This window comes from Gobio gobio, assembly GCF_949357685.1.
Source record: "Gobio gobio genome assembly, chromosome: 18".
Lineage (NCBI taxonomy): Eukaryota > Metazoa > Chordata > Actinopteri > Cypriniformes > Gobionidae > Gobio > Gobio gobio.
Genome location: NC_137111.1, coordinates 39827791 through 39855258, shown reverse-complemented (window position 1 = coordinate 39855258; position 27468 = coordinate 39827791). Strand labels below are relative to the sequence as shown.

At 38.8% G+C, this 27468-nt stretch overlaps 2 protein-coding genes across 5 annotated transcripts; one reads left to right on the top strand and one right to left on the bottom strand.

The window, feature by feature from the left end:
• Positions 1-1962: 1962 nt before the first annotated feature.
• Positions 1963-17281, bottom strand: bag5 (BCL2 associated athanogene 5). 4 transcript variants are annotated; one of them, XM_079842729.1, is made up of 5 exons: positions 17181-17281; positions 7747-8041; positions 7237-7665; positions 6147-6370; positions 1963-5071 (listed from the first exon to the last, which is right to left on the bottom strand). In XM_079842729.1, the coding sequence occupies exons 1-5, from the start codon at positions 17201-17203 to the stop codon at positions 4546-4548; spliced, it is 1497 nt and encodes a 498-aa protein (XP_079698855.1). In that variant the 5' UTR covers positions 17204-17281; the 3' UTR covers positions 1963-4545. The 4 variants fall into 4 exon arrangements, with proteins under 4 accessions (XP_079698855.1, XP_079698854.1, XP_079698856.1 ...); XM_079842728.1 differs by lacking the exon at positions 17181-17281 and adding an exon at positions 13097-13297 and having other exon boundaries at positions 2484-5071; XM_079842730.1 differs by lacking the exon at positions 17181-17281 and adding an exon at positions 9881-9926 and having other exon boundaries at positions 2484-5071.
• Positions 17068-26372, top strand: coa8 (cytochrome c oxidase assembly factor 8). The gene is made up of 5 exons (XM_079842732.1): positions 17068-18607; positions 18975-19172; positions 19411-19474; positions 23984-24074; positions 26242-26372. Exons 1-5 carry the CDS (start codon positions 18476-18478, stop codon positions 26345-26347), a joined length of 591 nt encoding a protein of 196 aa, XP_079698858.1. The 5' UTR covers positions 17068-18475; the 3' UTR covers positions 26348-26372.
• Positions 26373-27468: the final 1096 nt, after the last annotated feature.

Below are 27468 nucleotides of genomic sequence, written 5' to 3'. Positions count from 1 at the left end.
AGTAATATGCAAGGTAGATAAGTACTAAAGGTATATCTGAGCAATGGTGGGCAGAGTTATGATAAAGATGTCATCTCTCAGTGTAAATAGACTCCACCTTTAAATCTCGAAGTGAATCTCGTAAATTATAGTTTTCAGAGTAAACTGAATGTAAGACTCACTCCAAAATTGTTTTGTTGACAACATCTTGTAGCCGTGAAGAAGAAACACAAATGGCAATTGTTTAACTTGTTTGTTGTTACCCAGTTTTGTCAGGTGAGTGCATATACACATTAACATCTGGGATATTTGAGTTATCCAGCATCAACAGAAATGCAGTGTTGATCAAATGTATGGCAGAGATTCCCACCTTTTTTGGTCTGTGACGAAATGTATGAAATGTAAATTCACCCTATTTCCTAAATGCATCTTATTGTGAACAATTTTTTTTAATAAAATTTTTTTGGACCTCGTAATTTAATCAAAATGTCATAACTCAATCTTCTAGTGAAACAGAATTCTCTCTATCACATGCCAGACTTCTGCAACCATTTAGGCGCATTCACGTCGTAATTACTGTATTTATGAGATTTCAACTTCCATCCTCGTAGAGCTCGTAATTACAACTTGTAAGCCGGGAAGTTTTCTGAGAGCTCCTACTTGTACCACCGGACCGCTGCAGATTCATTTAGCCGTTAATAGTATTGCTATAGAAACGCACAAGTCCAAGGAAGTAAACAGCTCAGAATAGAACGTCACTTGTTGTCATCCCGAAATGACGATAATTACGATATGCCGTGAGATTTCATCTGCCTCCTTGCAGTTAACAACCGATGGATAGAACCAAATCCAATCCAGTCTGGATTAATATCCAGGCCCTTGCATTATGTCCCATTTTGTTCTCCATCGAACTCTTGAAAACAAGGATGAACAGCCCTTTACAGCTAAAAGGTTATAGAAATATCAGGCGACCTCAAGGCAGAGAACCTCTGATTTAACTACAGTAGGACAGACAGGTATCAAGATTTGCAAATGAAATGCATAACTGCTATTTTCTAGCACTGCACCTGTATATTAGGCAACACTACTGCATTAACAACTAGTTATACCACATGGATTTAATGAGGAGTGTCAACCATATTTATCTGCAGTGTGTATGCGGCCAATGCATGCGGTGCTGGTAAAACAGCAAACAAACAAAAGTCTGGTTGCACAGAACTGACATTGCCAATATTAGCTCACGTCTTTGCCATCTCTATGTGGGTTTAGAAGAGGTGCACAAAACAACGCCAACGCCTAGTGCAAGGTTGCTTTAAAGTGCTGTTGGAGCGTGTATTTCACCTTGACTGATGTAGGATCCTCCTCAGCTGAACTGCCAGTGCTGCCCACCGCAGGGGACTCTGCCAGACAACAGCCATCTGATGACAGAGTCTGGATTTAATCTCTTCTGACCACGACCTATCCTTTCCAGCACCACTCACTTCTGGCCCCTGCGTCTTTGTCATTTTTAAACAAGAATGCCCTTAGATAAGAGTGTCTGGGTTTAATCCAAGCACAACCTGATTTCTTTGTTGATAAGTGTGGTGTTGCTTCATGACTGCTGATGGTCCTTTTAATTGGACGTGCCCTTATGTGGAGCAGGACAAAAGGATAGTGACCACACTGCAAGTGGGACACCACCGAAATAAACACCAAAGGACTGTCACAGTTCTAGGTCAAAACAATTGTAACCTGCTAGCAGCACAGACAGCTGAAGTGAGCAGAAAGAGGCTCAATAGCCTAGCGTGATACCGATGACAGAATATACGATTTTTTTCCAGGAATCACCTGGCCTCTGTGGTCAGATTTCAAACAGCTAAACTGTATACTCCTGCGGTTTTTACCACAGACAAGCTACTCCTACATTCAGCAGTCTCTGAGGGGTTTAAACAGACTGCTTCACACTGCAAGCTAAAGTGCCCAATTAATTTTTAATGTTTTTTTGTGTGAAGTTGTTTACATGACCTTTTAAATGTGGTCCATATCAAACACTGCTCTAAACAGGCAATGCTGAAACGCTTCGTTCAAAAACACCAATTCATTTGACCTTTCAAGAATGAGCAAGTCATTGAATTGTTCACTAAACCGATTTGTTCGAAAAACACCTCTACTGTGTGCATGATGACCCTGTTCAACAACAACTTCCATAATAAGCTTGAATATGATATATTTTTGTTATTAAATGAAATTAGAACATTTAACTTATAGTCACTTCCTAATCAATACTAGTGATGGATCGATATACTGTGCATTTACGGCCTGCTTGTCGTCCCTTAAGTCTATAAACAGCCTTGTCAAAGTCAACAAATAATTTCCGTATTCAAATATTTTAGAATTTAATTAAAGAAGTAACGTGTAAATAAATGCTTGTTTAATTTCAGTGTCTCAATTGAGTCCAACAGGGGCCTTGGTTCTGGAAGTGTTTTTCCCCCATTATTTTTCCCATGGGGATTTTTTTTATTTTTATAAGCGCCAAACGCCAGTGCTTCATGGTAGGGGTAGAGAACTAAAAAGTTATTCTCTGATTGGTGGAGAATGGAGGTTTCTCTCCAGAATCATGGGTAATGTAGGTGTTTTTTTGGTTTTTTTTACCAGGAAACCTGCCATCGAACAGCATTTAAAAACAAGCTGAAATAAAGCAGACTTCAACACAAGCATATACCAACAACCAAGTAGCTCACAGTAGTTATCATTCAAAATCAATTCCCCTATGGAGAAAATCGAAGGGATTTTTCCAGAACCCAAGTGTTGCACTTTATTGCCTTATTGTATTGTCCTATAGCAAGCATTGGCTACTCTGCTCTCTAGATAACTTTATTCATACTGGCCAGTGAAAACCCCACAGAGCTGACTGCTGAACAATAATTGTTACGGTCCAAAGTGCCACAACATTAACATGAGAGTAAATAGATTAAGTTTTATACTTTTGCACCTTTCTGTGTAATACTTTATGTAGTGTAATTCATACATGTGTTTGAATCATAAACCAACGGTAAATAAATGAAAAGAAAAAAGTATAAATTCAAAACAGTCACATGGGGGAATCACTTTAACCAATTTATTCCCACATATGAAAGTGAACAAATCTTAGAATTTTTTTTGTTGCTGTTCATACTGCCATCTAAAAAAAAAAGGAAAAAAAAGAAAAGGAAAAAAATCAGATTTGGGTCACATTCAACTGTGTGAATGTAGCCAGTTTTTCAGTGCTTGTTTGATAGCTTGCTGTCTTTCCATGCCGCTCCAATGTAAATGTCCTAGAACGCCCCTGTCCACTTTGATCAGTCTCACTACCAAAATAGCATGCACCACTTTTTTTTCTTCTTTTTTTTTAAACACTCACAGACACACTCTTTCAGTCTCTGCTCTATTCCCTGGTGGCTTGCACAGGCACTTATTGCCCAACAGCAAAAAAGCAATGGAGAAGACCAGAAACTTGTGAACTAGTTTCTATTTTTGTCCTCCATATCAATACCAAAAAGAAATGTATCCAACTGTTTCTGCAATGAGGTATTGTCTCCAAAGACAATACCTCATTACAATTTTGGCCTCCGAAATGGCAAAACTGCAGGAAGGGTTAGAAAATAGAATTGTTTTTTTTGTTTTTTTTAGCCATCTCTCATTGGTTCACTCACATTCGTCTTCTTTGATGTCAAAAAGTCTTCTTTAAAGGTGAAGTGTGTAATTTCATGTTAAAATAAAAAATTCCACACTTCATCTTTAAGCTTACTAACAAACCAAAATGTTTATTCACTGTCACCTGTTTTAAGATAAACTTTTCTTAGCAGGATATATGCATATTAAAGATGCAACAAAATGTAAAAAAAAAAATAATTAAAAAAATTTGTTCCCACATGTAGGGTCAGTTCTTGTTTATATGCAGCTAATAACTCCAGCGAGAGGAGCTTAAAGTGCAATTTAGAGAAGAGATTAAACCTATGAACACTAAGCTTGGGCTGCCTTTTCCATTATACGTGATTAATGGGAAATGGCCTGCTGCACTACCTGTTGTGGTCCTAGCAGGGGATAATGTGCTCCTATATGGCTCTAACTGGATAGGAATGAAGAGCTGATGTGTTCACACTGTGATAAAGACTGAAATTTGTTCCACACAGGCATGTGGTACAGCAGGAAGCAGAGTTTGGCAGCAGAACAGGGTTTAGCACCACACCACACCAATCAACAGCACAGATTCAACAAAAAAGATCATGGATTATTGTCATGAAAACAAATGCTTCATGGCAGTAAAAACCGGGTTTCCTTCTGCCAGAAGAAAGGCTGTTTTCAGGGACCAGTAATGGACCAACAAAAGCAGCAGGTGCAGTGCATCATGGGTAACAGTCTCGCTGCCCACGGCGAAACACAAAGTCTTTTATATACAAATTAAAAATTTCCGCCCATGGCATGTATCCTCGGCACGGCCGTGTCTTGTCCTGCTGTCGCACACGAGGCAAAAAAGCTTTTGCCTGTTTCTTGCGGCGCCTTATTCAGGGAAATCTCGGCAATACTGCAGTCTCTTTTATCGGACTCTCAGTACTCCCACTCATCTGTCTTCATATCCAAGTAATTAAGGATATTCTGGGCGTGTTTAACAGCTTGCTTACGGGCAGTTTTGGTCCCCTCATCCCCTTGAGGGTCCACAGCATCAAGAGCCAGAAGTTGTTTGGTCAGTAGCTCTTCCAATACCATGTAGCTCTTGTCGGCCCTCTTGCCGTCAAAGCCCAGCACCTGAGCCTGGAGTTCACACAGGCTGGCTAAGACACGCCACACGGCCGCATGAGGTGCGGGCTCTTCTGCTCCAGGGTTTCGACGTCCCAGGGCTTCCCAGAGGTCTAGGAAGTTGATAAGTGCTTGAACTTCCAACACAGCCCTGCGCCGTGCCTCCCGGATGCAGGGATTTCGCCCCGTGTCCACCTGATCCAAGTGCGTAAGGAGACCTTGCAGCTCCGCCCCCTGTCCTGTGGCACCTTGTCGGAGCACCTCCTCCCGGAGCACTGAGACACGCCCCCTAATCGCCTCAATTTCACGAATTGAATCATTCTGCGCTAGATCATACCTGAAGGTGCAATGGAGTTAAAGTTTATTAATGTTGTCAAAATAGAAAAAACTAACAAATAATCCATTAAAAATAACTCTTGATCACATACCAATTAAAATGTCTGTCATTAATTACTTACTTGTCATTCCAAATCTGTATGCAGTTATATTTTGGACATGAGGGTCAGGTTTTATATACCCTCATATATTTGATATATGTACAGATTACTTATATACCACTATATTATATAATTTTTAATTCAACAAAATATTCGATTAATTCGATAATTAAAGTCATAATAAAAGACACTTATGACAATGACAAATATTCAAATAAATGCTGTTCATTTGAAGTTTCTATTCATCAAAGAATCATGAAAAAAAAATGCACCAGTTTCCACAAAAATATTAAGCAGCACAATAGTTTTCTTCATGGACAATAAATGTTTCTTGAGCAGTGAATCAGCGTATTAGAATGATTTCTGAAGGATCATGTGAAACTGAAGACTGGAGTAATGACGCTGAAAATTCAGCTTTGCATCACAGGAATATATCTAATTTAAAATATATTAAAATGGAAAACTGTCATTTGAAGTTGTAATGGTATTTCACAATATTACTGTATTTGTGATCAAACAAATGCATCCCGTAATGCATGTACTGTATGTATACATTTGGGAATGATGCGAGAGTTAATAATGATTTTTGAAGTGAATTATCCCGTTAAAATTTCATCTTTAAATGAGTAGCTTCACTGAAAGGCATAAGTAAACATAAAACGGCATTTCACTGGTGCTACATATTTGTTGTGTTTAATTTCAAAGGCTGTGCCCTCCGGAGGTCTCATTTGTCGTTTGCATACATCATTAAGGCTGCCTTATTTTAGAGAAGCAACCATTATATTCCAAAGTGAGAAAGAATTTACAACAATTTATGTCTCACAAGAAACAGTCAGTTTTATAATGACTACTTTTCTGAAATGAAACATCTTTAATGATATATATGTGGCCAACAAATGCAACCTCTGGAAGGCACAGCCTTCAAAATGAGACCGCTATTGTAGTTTGTGTGATGATGCGTGTATTTGGCGTTACCTGCGCGTGTCGTCTCCTTCTCCCTCCAGGTCAAGATGTTTTAGCAGACCATTGATCTCCTCCACCACTTGTTTTCTGTAGTTCCTCACAGCAGCATTACTAGAGACATCCAGGGCATCCAGTTCAACCAACAGCTCCGTGAGGATCCTGGCTAGGTGGGCACAGCTATCACGCCCACTCAGACCCATCAGCAGAGCCACTTCCTGGCACCGGGCACCACTCACCTACACGAGATGAATTCATTTCAGGTGCTTTACTTTACTGTAAACATTGTTTCTTGGCTAAAATCAGAACAATCTTTCAAAAATGATTAAAAGGTCATATATACTATTGTTTTAACACAGCAACAAAATATTGTGAAATAATTACTGACTAATTAATCCAATCTTCAGTGTCACATGATCCTCCTGAAATCATTCTGATATGCTGATCTGCTTCTCAAAAATCTTATTATCAATGTTCAAAAAAAGTTGTGCTGCTTAAGATCTCAGTGGAAACTTTTTTTTTTTCAGGATTCTTTGAGAATAGAATAGAACATTCAAAAGAACAGCATTTATTTGAAATGTAAATGTTTTGTATTATTGTAAAACTGTCATTTTGAATCAATCAATTTAATGTCTCCTTGCTGAATAAAAGTCCTGAAAAAAAAATCTGACCCTAAACTTTTGAAAAGTAGCTTTTAAAAAAAAAAGATAAATACAAAACATGTAGATGTTTTTGATCAATGTAATGTGTCATAATTTAAAGTCGTAATTTTTGTTTGTTTTTAGCACACAAAGTATTCTCGTTGCCTTCATAAAATTAAGGTTAAACCCCTGTAGTCACATGGACTATTTTAACAATGTCTTTTTTTTACCTTTCTGGGCCTTGAAAGTGGTAATTACATTGCTGTCTATGGAGGGTCAGAGAGCTCTTGGATTTCATCAAAAAGATCTTCATTTGTGTTCCAAAGATAAATGAAGGTCTTACGGGTTTGGAAAAACTTGAGGGTGGGGAATTAATGACAGAATTTTCTTTTTTGGGTGAACTAACCCTTTAAGATGCAGTTTTGTGATTCCTCATGATATTTGCGTTGTTCAATACCACTCACCTGCGCCATAACTTGATTAATGCGCTGCACAGCCTCATGCGTGTCGTCGGACAGTGGCAGCGCCAGCGTATGAGTGCGTATGCGGCCCTCCAGTATTTCCTGCACGGCACAGACCCTTGTCAACGCCTTATAACGGGCCTTCCTGAGCGGTACGCTTCCACCCGTCTTGACCTGAGCCAGCCGCATGGCCACGTCCTGCACAGCCTCCACCACTTCCTCACTAATCTCAAAGGCATCTAGAGCCTGGCCCTGCCGGAACGGCCCCACAACCCCTTCGTTCAGCAAGTTCTGTGCCTCCTGGGTCAGCTCCTCAATAGCCAGCCGAGATGGATGCTTAGCATTACCCTCCAGGTACCGAAGCAGACCCTCGACCTCTCCTGCCGCACGCTTCCGGGGTTGCTGAAGCTCCGGCCGGCCCTCCGTCTCCACCTGGTTGGTAAACAAAACCTGGTTAGTCATTATTATGCTTTACTTTTCAGATTTTTTGATCCAGTGATACCCTGTCCTGACCTTATCCACCTCCAGCAGTAATCGGGTCAGCTCTCGCTCCAGTCGTTTGTACTCTCTGTCGTTCTGCAGGCCGCTGTAAGAGCACACCTGTGGGCCCAGGTTGGCGATCTCCCTCTGCACCTCATCCAGCCGTAACAGGGCTGGGTGCTGGCCAGGGTATGGGCCCTGGGGTCCGGAATAACCTGGGAAGGGTCCGGAATAACCTGGGAAGGGTCCTGGCATCTGCGGAGTCTGTTGCTGCTGACTGCCATGATCCATTGTCCTCTTCCCACCATCAAAGGGTTTCCCAAACAGGCTGAAAGAGAGAAACAGAGGTGAGAGCTAGGTCAAATAACCAAATGATATGGTAAGATGATATGGAATTAAACAAAGTATGATGTTGAGAAGTGAGGTTGAAACAATGGATGAAATGGAATAAAAGTAAAAGAGAAGATGTTTAGGTAGAGGACATTAAATACTTTGCAGAAGGAATCCAAAACTACTGTACACATTTTTTTTTTGTGTGTATGCAGATTTTATGAGCTCATAATAATTAACAGACTGTGAAGTGTTGTGAAAAAACCCTAAAATGTGTTCACTGCATTACCATTTAAATGAACTAGTAAAAGCAATTACATGATTAAAACAGAAAAGTTCTTAAATAAATATATGGTGACAGCACCTAAAATACACACATTTTCTTAAACCTACATAATGTTCAAAAGTTTGGGGAGGCCATGTTTTTGAAAGAAGTCTCTTCTACTCACCAAGGCTGCATTTATTTGATCAAAAATACAGGAAAAACAGTAATATTGGGAAATGTTATTATAATATAAAATAACTTTACTATTTAAATATATTTTAAAATTTAAATTTATTCCGGTGATGGTATAGCTGAATTTTCAGCATCATTTCTCCAGTCTTCAGTGTCACATGATTCTTCAGTAATAATACAAATATGGTAATTTGCTGCTCAAGAAACATTTCCCATTATCAATTTTGACAGTTGTGCTGTATAGAAACTTCAAAAAAACAGCATTTATTCAACACAGAAATATTTTGTAACATTATAAATGTCTTTAGGGTCACTTTTGCTTAATTAATGCATCCTTGCTGAACTGAACTATTCATCCATTTCTTTCTTTGGGGGAATTTTTTTGTTGTTGAATTTATTGTGCGTACACAATTAACATAAATAGATAGATTTAACATAGATTTAGACATTGTGCCTCAACTACACTTATACAGTAGCCTCAAAGCTTCAAGCATCATCAGGCAAATATATGCCTGGCAAATATATGCAAATATATTTTGCATATATAATATGCCCCCAAAGTAAATTACTTTAACCAGCAGGTAATTTTTAGTGTCTGTAATGAGAAGTGAAAGTAAGATATTATACACTTTTACAAAATTCAGGACTGTGTATGATTGTGTGGCAAGAAAAAAAAATAGGGTTAATGCTAAGAAAGGTTGTGCGCGTCTGTAATGAGCAGGTTGTATGTGTTGCACAGCTGTGATGACCAAGGCTGACTCTGCCAGATGTTTCCAACTACACCCTTCAAAAACAAAAGGCCAAATACGCACACGGCATGCCACCACATGAAACAGGAGCTGTCTAGATGCATGACGCATCACAAAAACAAACCTCCATTTGTTAGGAGGACAACCTTTGTGAATAAACAAGTCGAAAATAGATATTGAAAACAAACTTTCGAGGACAGTAATGAGATATTGCGGTTTACAATTCAGAAGGCTCATGTACCTGGCTTAATCGGCTCATCCAAAAACTGAAACTCGAGCACTCATTCCAACCAAGTCTGAATTTCTGTAATAAATCCATTCATCGGATTTTGACAGGAACAGTCTGGTTGCAACAACCCAATGTCCAGGAAAACGTACTTCCTACCTGTCGGTGGTGTGACACCCTGTTGATAGGTTGGAGTTGAGCAAATATTTACATGTGCGATAGGGCAGAAAAACTGTGAAGCTGTGGTCCTACTTATTTCCACAAAAAAAAAAGGCAAAATCTGTCTAGCAGCTGTTATAAGTGTATCAATCCAACAACACACTGAACTGTAGAAGATGTTTAGAGAAATGAAGTGTCCTTAAGTGCAGATGCCCTTAAAGAACAGCCCATTCAGTGCCGTCTTACCTCTACAGATTCAAAGTCCTAGAAAAGATTTTATTGGCAGACGACTGCTGCTGCTGTTCCCTAGGGACGTGTCTGTGATGTCACGGACAGGTCATAAGCACAGGCCTTAAAGAGACAGCGTCCATTAGCACCCAGACCGTTCATGAAATTTGATAACAAACATGGATGAGATTGCAGAAGGATTTGAAATATAATATAGGGCTATAGTAAATTATATATATATATATATATATATATATACACACAACTAAGGCATGAATCAAAATGGTTTTCTGTGTTAATTAAGAGTATGCCACAGATCCTGTTGATAAAGCTTAAATTTTATTTCATCCTGAATATTACTATACTTTACAACGGTGTAGTGAGAATCAATGCAATCCTTCTATACCTCAGGATCAGAGATGTTATACTTCTTCTTGATAGCTTTTTCCTCTGATAAAAGTATGCCTTGGGTGTTTTATCCTTTTATATAACCAGGTGAACAGACAGACCGTTGCGAAGAAGAAAATAAAGTAGCATTACAGTAGCCATATAAGAAACCTAGGAATATATTTCTAGCCTAAAATAAAAGAATATAAGCACTTCACTTAAGTCTCTCTCTCCAAAATGCATCATCTGCTACATCTAACACAGCCAGTTAGATATTTCTGTATCCCATTCAAAAATGTAAAATAATTCCAAGAGAAATTCAAGAGAACCTACGAATTGTTCACCTAGCGTGTTGAATTTCTGCTTCCCCGGTTGAGCAGCAGTACAGCGTTAATTTGACGTCATGCTGGGACTGTAGGAGGGTAGGGTCAGGTCAGATAAGGATGAGTCAGAACCCTCATCTGTCCAGATGCTCCACCTGCTCCCCAGCATCCTGTCTCCCCCTTTCTCTCTCATACTCCGATATCCAATCATTTAAGACACAGAAGACCTGTTATTATAGGGTCGCACGCAACTTCTCTCAAGTAAACATGGTAACAAACAGTTTGGACTATGAAATTTGGGTGGGGCGAAAGAGCCAACATGCCATCCATGCCAGAGCTTATCAGTGGGTAGTAGGGTACTGCTAAATACATCACTGCGTCTTTCACTACTCATGGAAATCTGCCACATTAGAGTCAATGAATCATTTTCCATTTCTCAAATTCATATGGCCTGGGTTGATTTTTGTATGAGTGATTCCCACTCCTCAAGCCAAAAGTCTTTCACCAAAACAAACATTAACACCTAATGTCTCCTTTAAATAACAAACAATCAATACTGTAGACTTGATACAGACCAAATAGGACACATTGTTACCAATGTATAGTTCAGTTTTCTTAAAAAGGACTGAAAATAAAATATAAATAAAATTACGAGATTCACAATTCGGCTGTACTGAAACTGAGGGAGGTCTAAACTAGACTAAACTAAAACCGTTTCTCGGTTCAATGCAGGCTTAATGCAATGTCTCATCATCATCACATTAATCATGATGCGTTTCTTTAAAGTGCCCCTATTATGTCCTCAAACACTGGTTGTAGCTGAGGCCTGAAAGAGTTCGGTTCGTATTGTCAACATGTCAAGACGACGCGGTTTTCAGCTCTGTGAGAGCAAATCTACTTTGCAAGCACATCAAAAGGATAAGGACACACACACTGGAATTGATACAGCAAAAACAGACGCCAACGTTACTGTTCATATCACTGTGTATTCGAGCACTTTGGAAGCCTCCAGAGCTGAAATTCTGGTATGTTAATGGGAGTTTAGTTTCTGACACATGCTGTAAGCGGTAGACCAATCACAACAGACTGGGCCGTCTGACCAATCAAAGCTGAGTAAACTCTCAGAAAGGAGGGGTTTAGAGAGACTGGCACGGTGACTGAAATCGAATGCTTCTCTACTAGTACGTGAAAAACCATACACCATAAGAGTAGTATGTCCGAATACATAGTATTCGAAAAACAATAGGCGAAAAGTCTCTGGATTACCTATTCGAAGTGCGCATTCGATGGACACTTTATTGTCCCATGAGGCCACGGGAAGGGATTTATGAGTGGAGGTTAAGCGACGCAACTGATGCTGGTAGGTCACATGATAATGACAGTCCGGATTACATTCATACTAAATAGAACATACTGTTTTAACGGTTGCAAGTTCAAATGTAGTACCTACTCAGACAGTACGCGATTTCAGACACACACTGAATCTTCGAGAGAATCGTTTTCAGACTCTTTGAGAAATGATGTGGTGTGCAATGTATATTATGAGGGGTGGGGGGGGGGGGGTGCATGTAAACCTATTGTAGATCATCTCCAAAACAAAATTAGGAGGCTTTAAAATAGGGCCATAGTATAATAGGGCCACTTTAAGTAAACTGTAAACATTTGTTAATTTTACAGTAGAAATACCGGCAGCTGTTTAAAACATTTAGGGAACAAAATATGGTAACAAACCCCTGGGTAACACATGAAACTAAAATGATGCAATAAACAATAAGCAAACTACACTCCCAAGAAAAGACCATAATAATAGGGCTCAATTAATATGAAGATTGAAGAAATTTTAGATATTCATTATTCACAGGTGATTTACCTGGATTTTGAATTATGCGTTGTATTGTGTTTTAGGGTTAAAGGTCTCATATAAACTTAATGAATAATGTCCTGACAAAAATGTCCTGACAAAAATGTACCAATAATCTGTGTATTAATAAGACAGACTTGTTTTCTGTTATGTTACTGAGACTAATAGCAGGGTGTCTTCAAACTTCAGCATCAACACCACAGGGAGGGAGTCGCGATTCTGGAACTGTCCATGGCAGCGATGATGATGATGATGATATTACCAGCATTTCAACCAAAATTTTGTTCATAGAGGCTGGATGCAATACACGTCTCATCTCATATGCCACCATGAAGAGCGACTATAGCTGTACACTGTTAGATTAACCAGGGACGTAACATGTCTCCCCAATATGGGTTTTGCAATGGCTGATTCTTACATTACTACATTTGTTTCCTCAGTACTGCATATGCACATCCATGAACTATACAATAAGGCAGAGTGAGAATATAACATGAGCCTGTCCATGCCTCACCAAAACGATTTGACAACGCTGTGCCTGCATTTACATGAATGAAACCGTCACAGAAGGACATTTTTATTGCTTCTGAACACCAGCCAACCCTATCCGACACAATCCGAGCATGTCTCACCACCTCCTGAAATGCGCAGCATATTTCTCACCTTTTCAACGCGCCGAAAACGTTCGCGCACATGTCTAACGGGCTCCGTTTCCATCAGCTACGCTACGGAAATGTTTTGCGCGGTGCAACACTCCAGTAATTCCTGGTTCGTGGAGTTGCAGTGACACTGGCAGAGACTGGCATTTAGAGCAGCACCATCACATCGGTATGGACTGCATTCCTGCCCCTCCCCTCCCTCTATGAGCGCTAGTGGTGAGGATTTTGATTCCTCTCAGTGACTCTTTTGAATCAGTTCATTAAAAGATTCATTCTGTTACTCTTTACGCAGTTACATCGTTACGCCGGTAGGAGGCGACAAGTGAGCGTCATTTTTAAGCGAGTCATGGAATCGTTCACCAAAATTAGGCTTAAATTGTTTTTGTTTTTTTTAAACAATTTGCTTACAAATCTATTAAGAAACCATCATATTGTTTTCCCAACAAATTACAACAAAGCAGTTCTATAATTTGTTCTAATTTTTCTCAACTGCCCGGCATTACTTTTACCAAGCTACGTAAAAAACACAAAAAAGGTATTAGCCTAAATAAATTAATTTTAATAATTGCATCCATTTTAATTGTGTAAGGTAAATAGTCATTCTTTATACGTTCATTTTTGTGAATGAACTGAACAAACATTTATTCAGTTTGTTTATTCGGTTCACCTCGCTCAGTCATTCCAAATCTCGTTCGGACTAAAACAATGGCTTAATTCAGAATAGCACACTATGCTTATAGGCAAATAATAGTCAAGGCCTGAGAATTAGAATGATAACTAACCACACTAGCAAAGTTTCTGTTTAATGGTTGGATATATCGGTTTTATTGTATTCAAATGTTTTTATTCTAAAAGTGATTCCAACAATATTATTCCTCTGTTTCGTCATTGATATAATGCTGTGGATTTGCCTATTCTTATAGAATTAGAACAATCATAATAACTTTATTGTTATCATCCTTGGTGTGAATGGGTCGTAAGAGCAGAATGGTAGTATGTAGATATTTCTATTACATGAATATATGACAAAAACAGTAAGAGTAGTATGGAAGTATACCATCCCGGGCGTATTACAATGAAATGTTTTGAAGGGTCAAGGGTCAAGTCAAACATCAATTTCCTCTTCATAAGACACATATCCTTCAAGAATGATTTTATGATCAATATTAAAATAAGAATCAATGATAATCAAGTTATAACCATTTCCTACATTTGATAAATCAGTTCACCTATAACCTCTCTATATTTAATGAGTGATTTTGAAGATTTTAGTATTATATTTGCTGTGTGATTTTGGATCCACATTCTTTAGGTGCTGCTCTGATGTCTGTGTCAGGACATCATTCAAAACAAGGCATCATGAAGCTTCGAAGCGTTATGAATCAGCGAGTCGATTCAGCGGTTTGAATCGCCAAATTTCAGCAGTTTGACACGCGATCCGAATCATGATTCGACTCACTGATTCATAACGCTTCGAAGCTTCATGATGCCTTGTTTTGAAATCGTCATCACTATGCAAGTCGTTATTTAGGGTTTTTTTGCGCACAAAAACTATTCTCGCCGATTCATAAAGTTATTTTAGAACCACTGTAGTGAGATGGACTTTTTAACGACGTCTTTAGTTCCTTTTAAGGGTCTTGGGAGTGTAAAGTGCCATTGTGCCAATGGAGGCCTTTCAGAGCCATCAGATTTCAACTAAAATATCTTCATTTCTGTTCCGAAGATAAACGGAGGTCTTACGGGTGTCGAACGACATGAGGGTAAGTAATTAATGACAGAATTTTCATTTTTGGGTGAACTAACCCTTTAACTATACGTCTTCCTAAAGTGACCTTAGGGTCACACATGTTACAGGTCTACGTGACTCTTTGGGGTCTCAGAGAAATGTACCTCTTTTATATGCTTTTCTTACTTAATAGAATAAATTCACTTCTGAACTAGTGTTAGTATCAGCATGTTTTGGAGAAGTGCCTTGTTGATAGTTAGTTAAGATGTTCTCAACCTTGAGGAAACTGTTATTCTCTGGAGCTTTGTGTGTATGTGCGTTGTAGGATTTGTGCAGATCCAGTATTGGAGATGGGCCTTCCTGCAGGCGATGCCAGACCTATAGACGCCTTTCTATGACCTCCGAGGTCATTGTGATCTAAATCTAGTCATGAGGCGACAACTAGTCTACGCATTTTTTGTGATATATGCTTCTATCTGTCTACGTGTGGAAAGTTGCTTACATTGCATGTTGTTAGAACCTATCAGAATCATTCCACATGGCAGTAATGACGTGGCTAGACCTTGAAAACAGTATAACTGTTCAGAATATTGTATGTACGATAGACGGAGGCGGGGAGACTGTTAGAGGGAGTGCGGCCTACGAACTCCTCTTGAGCTGGCTTTTGCTGATGAAACTGCAAACTATTCTTCAGTAAATTTTTCGATGCGCACTTCTGCCGAGCCCGCACTGGTGCGGGTTACGCAGTGGACTTCTTCCACTGCGTCAAAGTCAAAGCGGCATTACGTTGTGAAAGTGCGGACTTCGAGGAAGACCGTGAGGGTTTAGGGTGCCATTTTGGGACAGGGCCAAAGTAGATTTTTTTTATGCCCTTCCCTCAATCTCAGTCACTCGGATGCATGTCATTGCACGAGTGTCCACTACTGGCAGAATCCAAAATGTCGGTGGGGAAGTACTTAGAGAAGTTCGCAAGTGTATAGTTGCATTCCAAATAACATACACTATGCACTTATACTCTATGTACTATGTACTCATCCGTGTAGTGTGCAAATTTTATACGGTTATTTTGTCATTCAACATCAGGGTCTGATAGCCCCTCCCCCTCCACTACATAATTAAAGCTGGGACAGTAGAGTACATGAAGTGTCCAACATTCCACACTTATTTTACTGCATCATCCGGGTATTTAAAGTACGCTTTTTCTTTTTGGAATTGCTGCGAATTCCAGACTCGTTTTTTGCACCCTTGAAGGGCTCTTCGGGAAGGGGGGTGTCATTTGTAGGAGCGTTCCAAATGAAAGTGAACAACTAAATCCCTTCACAAAGGGCCCTTCCACAGTTCCGTTAACTAAGGGAACATGCAATGGTCACTTCAAGGAAGTACATTAATCATTTATGGTCATTTTCTGTCCTTTGGGGTGAGTAGGGCATAGGGATGCTCACTTCCGATTGGAATTTGCCATTGGTGTAAGTCAAAGTACAGCAAGAGCGATTAGAGAGCAGAAGGCTCCATATGCTTTTAAATCACTCATGGTAATTCGATGTCATACATCTGCCTGAGCAGCACCGCTTCAAGTCGAACACACTCATGGGATGGTAAATTGCCCATCGTATATGCACACATCAGAATATGACTGCAAGTAGTAAGTCATCCGGGTACTTGTTTGCTTACTCTTATGAGTACTGGGAACTCTTATGTCACATACAGTTTTTTTGCCTACTATATAGTAGGAAAGTGCGTGATATCGGACGCAGCCACCATCTCAAGGCTGGAAAGGGAGAAAAATATAAGTGTGGCAGTGTGAGGAAGGTAACGAGAATGATTCGTTCATTTAAAAGATTCGTTCAAAAACTCCGATTCGTTCACCCATACTGGGGAGACCATTCCTCGCATTAGGAGGGATCCCTAATACTATGTGATTTTCAATTTGACCACTTTTGCCCGAGCAATAAATAAAACCATCTTGCCGCTAACTGAAGCATGTCATATTTATACAGCACGGAATGTACGGACTCACCCCCCTTTGTATTTTTGAGAAAAGCATTTAAACCGGGGAGTCAAATGTGAACTCCCTTCCACAACACAAAGTGGTTTCATCTTTCATGCACAATAACGTCAAGGAATCTGCTGTAAACGTAATAGCTGTGCTGCGTAAAACTATTCAAAACGACATAAACCACTTGAAATAATCCGCCCGTTTAGCTGGCTGCTACTACGTCCATTTAAAGCACACAAAGACACAGGTCGACGCTCATTAAGAGCTCACAGCAGTGCAAGGGGAGGTGTTGTAAAAAAAAATAAAAGACAATAATATGAATACATTTCTTATTAAACATGAGGTTTAACGGGCTGTCCATCCTACCTGCATAACCATCTGACAGCCATTGGTGTGCCTGTGTTTACAGATTAACAACGCACTTTTCGTTTACAACCACCGGGCATACATGTCTAATGACACAAACCAGCTGGCCAAGCGAGAACGAACGAGGAGTTTAAATTCCTTAAACGTGTCCAAAACTAATTTAATGGCGTAGCGTTTTCAAACTTGTCCTGTTCTCAACCCAGAACTGCACATTTTGTATGTATCCCTCATCTAACACCTGATTAAACTTAACAGCTCATTAGCAGAGACGGCAAGACCTGAAATGGGTGTGACTGAAGGGAGAAATCATAGGGAGAAATATGCAGTGCTGGGAAATTGTATCAGGGGCAATATAATACAATTATATACACACTACCTTTCAAAATTTTGGAATTGAATGAAATATGCTTACCAAGGCTAATACAGTAATATTGTTAAATATTACGATTTAACGAGTTGTTTCCTAGTTTAATTTATTTGAATGTTTATTGTCAATATAGAAAACGTCACGTGTGCTGCTTAGTATTGAATACACTTTCCTCAGGATTCTGTGATAAATAAAAAGTTAAAAAGAGCAGCATAGTGACACTCTAAAAGTCACCGAATTGCTGAACTTGAAGTATTAATTTATTATTATCACACACATTATGTAATGTAGATGCATTAGCAACATAACAAAAAGTGCACGTTGTCTGTATTTTCTAAACACGTTTAATATGATTTTAAATGCCACTTTTTTTTTTAAATGTCACTGTTTAATTGAACACAATTCCCTGAAATGTGCATTATTAATGTATAAAATGAACTAAATATGTAATTGTATTAATTAACAAGTATAAAACATATATTGACCCACTTTAGAAATCACAAATAAGACCTTAAACTAATTCAACGCGCCAACTTGTTTTTATTTATTTAATTTCAATTCAAACTGGCCTTGTGTCGGAACTCATGGAGTGTTTTGTTCGTCCACTTAGAGCGGAAGTAGAGTGCGACAGAGAGTTCCAGAACTCTTCCTTTTTGTTGAAAATATAATTTTAAAAAGCACAGTGCACTCTCTCCATAATGTTATATGCTACGATTTTCCCTTTTCATAGGAGAACAAGAATGCATTCTCTCTTTTACAAAGTGCTAATGCATGAGTGATGTAAAGGACTTTTATTTTAAAATCATCCACCATGTTAAAATGCACTGATAGGGTGCGTGCTGTACGGAGGCCAGCGGAGAAATCGCATTTATTATTGTTTTTGTTTTTTTGTCTTTTTGTCAAGGTTGATGAATTAATTTAATAAAAGATGAATGTCAAAGCATTTAATCGTTTAATACTTAGGTATCTGCGTCCACATGCTCCGGTGTCGTTAAGGAGTCCCTGTCGAGGTCATCGACAAAGCTCAAGCCAACCACCAAAACATGACAAACGACCAGAGGTTTGTCGTTTACTACTTTTATGTCAAATTAACACCAATGGAACTATTCATCTGCTCATCTAACATTTCAACTCACTCGTTGTAAGTGTCAACAAATTATATTCTGCAAGTTAGAATTTTGCATTTGAACTGATCTGAAAGTGCACATAATTCTCTATATTGTGCTTTTCGTTTTTTTCTCTCCAACTTTTAAATGATACATAATTATTGATATTTCAAAAAGTAAATTTGTTATGCTTACCATTTGTACATATTTATGTTATTTCAGTACTTTTTTACTTGATGTGATGAAGGTTTTTTTTTCTTCTATAAGTTTTTTTTATCATGCTGCCTTGTTCTCATCTAGATGGCTGTTTTTTTTATGTAGAGGTCTGGATTTAGTCCATCAGCAACATCAAAATATGACTGGATCGGTCCAGCAGATAGACTGTCAAACCTGAGGCCGATCATATATCACATCCCAGAGAATGAGACGCCACTGGAAAGGAAGTTGAGGCATCTGAGACAGGAGACAGAGGACTGGAACCACGTGTTTTGGACCAACCAGAACTTCACATTTAGCAAGGTGTGAACCACAGATGTGTGATGTGAGCTTTAAAACCTCACAGTTTGTAGCAGGAAACACATTTTAGTTTGTGGATTCTGGAGTAGTTACTGTTACTATCGAGATCCACCATGAAGTTCTCCCATTGCCATTAGGGGGCAGTTTTGTGTTCCAAAAGATTCTTGCAGAATATATCCTTACTATATCTATTGTTATAGAATATTTCATATTGACCCATTTTTTTTAATTTTTCTAACAGGAAAAAGAAGAATATGTACGATTACAATTGACGGCAAAAGGGTTGTCGGAAAGAGATGATGATGGTGAGCTGTGTAAATACATTCACTACCTACAGCAGGGGTGCAAAACTCAGTTCCTTGAGGACAACAGTCTTGCAGATTTGAGTTCCAACACACACATCTGTAGGCAGCGTCTGAAATCTCATACTCTGAAGTATTTTGAAGTAATTACTTTGCAACCTCTAAAAAAAAGTATGTTCTATATTGTATGAATGTAATCCGGACACACTCCATTGCCATTGCAGAACGTTGCCATTATCATGAAACCTAACAGCGTCAGTTGCATCAAAGCTACCTGAAGGCAAGCTTAGCTGAAAAAGCATAACGCCTGCTAACGCTGTGGTTCGCAAAGAAGGAGAGGGTTTTTAATTACTTTTTTTAAGATTACTCTTCTTTTTTGTGTTATTTAATTACAGTTACTTTACAAGTTATTTAACTAAATACTGTGTATATACTAGAACAATTATATACAGTATAATACAATAGTGGAATTAACATCAAAATGTAAATGTTTTTATCTATGCTTCTCACATTTGTAATACTTGGGTCAGTTAATAAGAATAATTGATGTAGTTTTATATTATGTATTTGAATTAATTAAGAGCTATTTCATGTCTATCCTTGTATCGCTTAAAGGGTTAGTTCACCCAAAAATGAAAATTCTGTCATTAATTACTTACCCTCATGTCGTTCGACAACCGTAAGACCTCCGTTCATCTTCGGAACACGAATGAAGATATTTTAGTTGAAATCCGATGGCTCAGAAAGGCCTCCATTGGCACAATGCACTTTACACTTTCAAGACCCTTAAAAGGTACTAAAGACGTAGTTACAAAGTCCATCTCACTACAGTGGTGCTAAAATAACTTTATGAAGCGACGAGAATAGTTTTTGTGTGCAAAAAAACCCTAAATAACGACTTATATAGTGATGACCAATTTCAAAACACTGCATCATGAAGCTTTGAAGCGTTATGAATCAGTGAGTCGATTCAGTGGTTTGTATCGGCAAAGTCACGTGATTTTAGCAGTTTGGCGGTTTGACATGCGATCCGAATCATGATTCGACTCGCTGATTCATAACGCTTCGAAGCTTCATGATATGCAGTGTTTTGAAATTGGTCATCATTATATAAGTCGTTATTTAGGGTTATTTTTGCACACAAACTATTCTCGTCGCTTCATAAAGTTGAACCACTGTAGTGAGATGGACTTTGATACGACGTGCATTGTGCCAATGGAGGCCTTTTTGAGCCATCGGATTTCGTGTTCCGAGGATGAACGGAGGTCTTACGGGTGTCGAACGACATGAGGGTAAGTAATTAATGATAGAATTTTCATTTTTGGGTGAACTAACCCTTTAATTCGAGGTTGATATCACTCTAAAAAAATTGTGCTATATGGCACTAAAAGTTGTTCTTGGCTCATAATCATAGGGGAATCACTTTTGGTGCTATATAGCACCGTATCTTAACATGTTCTGTATATCGTAGCGGTGCTATATAGCACCTCAGCCAAAGAACCGCTGAAGAACCACTAAAGCACCAAGATTTGGTGCTATACAGCACTTAAAGAGGTTCCCCTTATGATTACGAGCCAGAGAACCACTTTTAGTGCCATATAGCACCTTTTTTTTTGAGTGTAGTATTTGGAAAGTAATTAGTAATAAGTAATTAAATACTTTTTGGAGAGAGTGTAATTTGTAAAGTAATCTAATTACACTATTGAAGATGTAATTAGTAACTAGTAACTCTTTACTTTTTTAGAGTAACTTACCCAACACTGTTCATAAGTGAAGTCACGGACAATTGCGCAACAGTTATGACTCAAGTTTGTGGCACTCATCTATCTATGGTATCTGCAAACAGTGATTGACAGTCGCACAACTCTGAACACAATTCAGTGACATCAAGGCTGTAATGTGATTGGTTATGAAGGCACATGTGATCCAAGTTGGCCGCTACGCTTTCTCCCGTAGAGACAGAGCGCATTTATGCCACGCCCACATCATTGACTTTGTATTGCGTAAAGCTGCCTCCTTGTCATTTCTTGCTTCTAACAAAAGACAGAACGATGCCTAAAAGCTGCGATGTGACAGGGTGTACAGCAAACAAGCTAAAACATTTAATTCTGGGTTTTTATAAGCTACAGAACCATGAAAGCCAGTCTTTAAGAAATCAAAAGTGGATACATGCAACAGTATACAAACATGAAGGATCAGCTGGAAGAATGGGGAAATTGTGGGATCCTGACACTGAGTATGTCTATGTATGCCTCTCAGGTTCACATAGGGTGGTGAAATAATCCTTTGACATAGTTATAAATAATGACTTTTTTTATAGCATATCCTTTAGCAGATTACATTCCCCTCCAGTGGGCGTAGTTCTCAGAGTAATATGACACGTTGTGCCCTGTCTCAATTGCCTGTATCCATTCTTTTTACGCAGTGTCTAGTCACACCAAGTGCAAATAACGTGCCTTGTTGGCAAGTGCAATTCGCAGTAGCTCCGCCAAACAATGACTGGTTGGGCCAAACAAGATTAAAAAAGCGCCTGTATTTTAACGTCTCGAGTGCCGCAATCAGTATAGTGTAAAGGCCTGTTCACACCGAGGCGATTTTCACACGCGTTTATTTCCGACGTTTAACACCTCATGACTAAACAAATTTTAAAAATGCCTCGTTAAAAACTGGCCGACCAAGGAGATCGGCGCTTTTGTTCACGTGCCTGGAGCTGCTGAAGTGACAGTAAAACACGACTTGGTGGCGCTCAAATACAAAACGCTCTTGCCGAGCACACATTGATACAACAAAGAAGAAGTAAGTAGACAAAGAAGAAGATGAGCTGCTAATGCTGCTTGCCAGTTAGCAATAAGTGTGTGAATGGTTTTGGCCATAGACATAATATGTCTATGGTTTTGGCAAGCACGTAAATACTGTCTCTTCTTCTTCTATGTGACAAGCGAGTGTCAGAAGCGTAAAGTGCCGCAGCACCACCTTGTGTACCGGGAGCGCGCGCGATATTCGTCCCGGGTTCGAATCCGCCTTTTGCAGAGCCTGCTCTTATACCGTTTCACATCTCACATCACATCGGAAAGGCATTTACTTTCAATAAAAAATACGAAAATGTTCTAAAAGTGGAAATAAAGTGCCTAACGAAATGTTTATTAATAATAAAAATATTTATTGGGTAGGGGTAGGTGTAGGGAGGGCTTTTATTGTCCCATTAAGGCGGCATCCATTTAATAATTTTTATAAATATAATAATTTACACTGTGTTATTATTGCATCCTTTTAATGTACAACAATACTGAGGTGCAAATAGTATTTATCTGTCGAAATAAAGTTTAAATGGCATGCAATTACTATTTACACATATTGCAAAGAACTGCTACTTTTACATAGTGTAAATAGAGTATATCACTATTTTCACTTAGTATAATATTTCACTTAGTAAATAGCAATTATCGCTAAGAAAATATGCTATTTTCACTTAGTGTAAATATAATCTAGTTGCTATTTACACTTGGTGTAAATAGCATCTATCGCTATTTGCACTTAGCCTTTTTTTAAGTCGACAGCTTATAAAAACTTAGTTCTGACAAGGTGGCAGCTTCACGCAACACAAAGTAAATAGAGAGGTTTGGATTGTTTTTCACCCGGGCGTGGTTTTCAGATTATGACACGTGTCGCTCTGTCGCTGTAGTAGAGCCACGGTCCCTCGTATCTCCCAATAGTAAGACCATCTCTGGTTGCGTTGCTTCACTGCCATTCACAAATATTCACTCGTGGCCTCATGGGATAGTAAAGTGTCCATCATATGCACACTTCAGAATCTGTAGTAAGTCATCTGGGTACGATTCTCAATACCGGCGGGAAATGATTGAGGTGCCCTTGAGCAAGGCACCAAACCCACAATTGCTCCCTGGGCGCCGTGTGTGTGTGTTCACTACTCACTGCTCCTAATGTGTGCGCAGTAACTTTGATGGGTTACATTCCAAGTGTGGGATGTCATACTTTGCCTTCACGTCACTTCACTTTTGTCACATACTGTTTTTCGTCGACTATATAGTAGGGAAGTATGTGATTTCACCAGCACGTTGATTTTTGTGAGTGTATGTATGAATGTAATCCGGACATACTACATTCATCATGTTGTAATTACCACGTGTTTTTTGGCATGCTTCGCGACATTGTTTGGCATTCTTCTGTCCTAATTTGCGTCATAGTCTACAATTCAATAGGTGTCATCATCGTACAGTCTGCATGCATGTCGTACCCAAGTATAGTAGATCCATGTCATACAGTGTGATTTGTAATGATCTTATAGGATTGCCTGTAGCAGGCATAATTTATTATTACACTAATTGACAAGGATATAACCAAGTGTTAATGTTTAAGAATCCGTCATTGAGAGACTCAAACTGATCGACCTGTTAATTGAATCTTGAAGTTGTAGGGGACATGCTTATTGTGGTTTTGGCACTGCTAATTGATATGTGCTTGTGTATATTGTGTCATTTATTATGTTTCCAGGAAGGAAAAGGACTTTAAGCAGTGAGGAAATGGCGGTATTCTACAAATACTTCTTGGACAAAAACATCACAAGGCATGCCAGTTATAACAGGTGAGATTCAAATACGTTTATCATTTTAAATCCCACTCTACACAATCTTCTACATGCCTTCTCTAGTCTGAATTATAGGTCATACTTTTTTAGCAAGGAAAAGCCCTACTTTTCGAAAAATGTCCCATTTTGGGTGGTGATAAACGTGTCTTTTTGATGTGAAATCTTTAATGATTTTTATAAACTAAACGTAAGAACTTTTATATTGTCTGTAATATTTCAGGGTGACGACTTACTGGACTGAAGACACTTAGTTTTACTTAATTATCCATACATAATTTTTCAAATATGGCTTTTGAGTATCATTTATTTGTACATCTCTCATTCATCATTGTATTACTTTTCATTACATATTTTGTCCCCCACAATCGCATTTAAATATCATTATCTTAACACATTATTTGGAGATATAGAGTGACAAATTATATTTATATGCATTTATGTAAGTAGCCTGCTATATTGTTATAAAGATCTCATTAATTTACATTACAAGCTATCAGAATTTCATCTTACTTTTTGGCCATAGAAATATCAGCAACTGCACCAGGTTGCATATTTTTGCTTATGTTTTTTTCCTCCTCAAGTGTGAGCTCCATATCCTCCTATATCATACTATATGAGCCATAATAGCCTGATGTGAGACACACATGTATGTTTTTTTTAACTATTTATTTGTATGATACAGCTGCAAATAAGTATTTGAACACCTGAGAAAATCAATGTTAATATTTGGTACTGTAGCCTTTGTTTGCAATTACAGAGGTCAAACGTTTCCTGTAGATTTTCACCAGGTTTCAACACACTGCAGGAGGGATTTTGGCCCGCTCCTTCACACAGATCTTCTCTAGATCAGTCAGGTTTCTGGCCTGTCGCTGAGAAACACGGAGTTTGAGCTCCCTCCAAAGATTCTCTATTGGGTTTAGGTCTGGAGACTGGCTAGGCCAAGCCAGAACCTTGATATGCTTCTTACAGAGCCACTCCTTGGTTATCCTGGCTGTGTGCTTCGGGTCATTGTCATGTTGGAAGACCCAGCCTCGACCCATCTTCAATTCTCTAACTGAGGGAAGGAGGTTGTTCCCCAAAATCTCGCAATACATGGCCCTCCTCTCCTTAATACAGTGCAGTCGCCCTGTCCCATGTGCAGAAAACCCCCCCAAAGCATGATGCTACCACCCCCATTCTTCACAGTAGGGATGGTGTTCTTGGGATGGTACTCATCATTCTTCTTCCTCCAAACACGTTTAGTGGAATTATGACCAAAAAGTTATATTTTGGTCTCATCTGACCACATGACTTTCTCCCATGACTCCTCTGGATCATCCAAATGGTCATTGGCAAACTTAAGACGGGCCTGGACATGTGCTGGTTTAAGCAGGGGAACCTTCCGTGCCATGCATGATTTCAAACCAGGACGTCTTAGTGTATTACCAACAGTAACCTTGGAAACGGTGGTCCCAGCTCTTTTCAGGTCATTGACCAGCTCCTCCCGTGTAGCTCTGGGCTGATTTCTCACCTTTCTTAGGATCATTGAGACCCCACGAGGTGAGATCTTGCATGGAGCCCCAGTCCGAGAGAGATTGACAGTCATGTTTAGCTTCTTCCATTTTCTAATGATTGCTCCAACAGTGGACATTTTTTCACCAAGCTGCTTGGCAATTTCCCCGTAGCCCTTTCCAGCCTTGTGGAGGTGTACAATTTTGTCTCTAGTGTCTTTGGACAGCTCTTTGGTCTTGGCCATGTTAGTAGTTGGATTCTTACTGATTGTATGGGGTGGACAGGTGTCTTTATGCAGCTAACTTCCTCAAACAGGTGCATCTAATTTAGGATAATAAATGGAGTGGAGGTGGACATTTTAAAGGCAGACTAACAGGTCTTTGAGGGTCAGAATTCTAGCTGATAGACAGGTGTTCAAATACTTATTTGCAGCTGTATCATACAAATAAATAGTTAAAAAAATCATACATTGTGATTTCTGGATTTTTTTTTTTTTAGATTATGTCTCTCACAGTGGACATGCACCTACGATGACAATTTCAGACCCCTCCATGATTTCTAAGTGGGAGAACTTGCAAAATAGCAGGGTGTTCAAATACTTATTTTCCTCACTGTATATATTTTCCCCCCTGACTATTACAACAGGGTTAATTCCAAACCTTTTGTGTTTCAGGGAATGGTACAGACGGAACTTCACCATTACACTTCTGATGGCGAGAGTAGCTCTACACAACACATATAGGACACTGACTGGACGAGAGAAAGGCAAAACTTCATGAAATGCAAATAAAGACTGTAAATCAATCGCTGGTCTCTATGGTGCTGTCTCTATGTGGAAGTGAAAGCAGTGCATTGCACCAAACATTGCACCAAAATCTGGAACTGCTATGAGGTTTTATAATCTGAGGTTTCTCGCCAAGAATTAAGTTCAAGACCTGAATATTAACATGTTACTGTAGCTACACGTTGAGGGGAAAGATGCACTCAAAGCCCAATCTATAGCAGCCGTATCTAATGTGAAAACACTCTGTATTACTTTCCTCTGTGGAACATAAAAGAAGCTATTCTGTGAAATGCCGGTTTAACCGACAGGAGGGTGAATTTCCATTTTTCAACTCTTCCTTTAAAAAGTAATTATAACTTTGACCTTTACACCTAAAAGACAATTATAATTAAGCTTGATAGGGTAAACGCCTGTCTTTTGTTAATCAAGCATGGCTTTGTAATATGTTTGGAAGCAAACAAATGTTAAAACAAACTATATTGCATTAAATTGAAAGCTAAATGCTTCTTTGTACCAGTAAAGTAAATTATGTTGAAGGAATCACAGTCAAATAATAAATATATAACACGGACCATACAACTTATTGTTTTATCGAGGTATATAAAATGTAGTTTAAATTATAGGCTAATAATTCACATAATTGTAAATAAAAATAATTTATTGGGGAAATGTAAAACCAGGGGTGGAACAGAAGTGGAGTGATTACCAAATGCTTTGAGCAGAGACGGAGAAATCTCTACCACTCCACTCATATGTGGTGTTCCAGACCGGCTTTCTTTGTGTGCTTTGCTTGGTGACACGCAAAGCTTGACAAACTCGCTTATTCTGACACTTTTTTTGTTGGCAGGGAAGAAATAAATAAACTACTGGCCAATTTCTCTCTGAATACCAAGATATTCAATATTAACGTCTTGTTAATTAAAATCTTGTAAATCGCGATTATCACACTCAACTCGCTACATTGCGAGTAAATCACTCATATTTGCGACTACATTTAGCACTATAGGCAGCTAAATGTCTATAGTTAGCCACTGGCTAATAGTAAATTGTTAATCTGGCGATTTTTATTACTAATATTTATTAAATGAACTAAACAAACTTTGTTATAATGGCAAC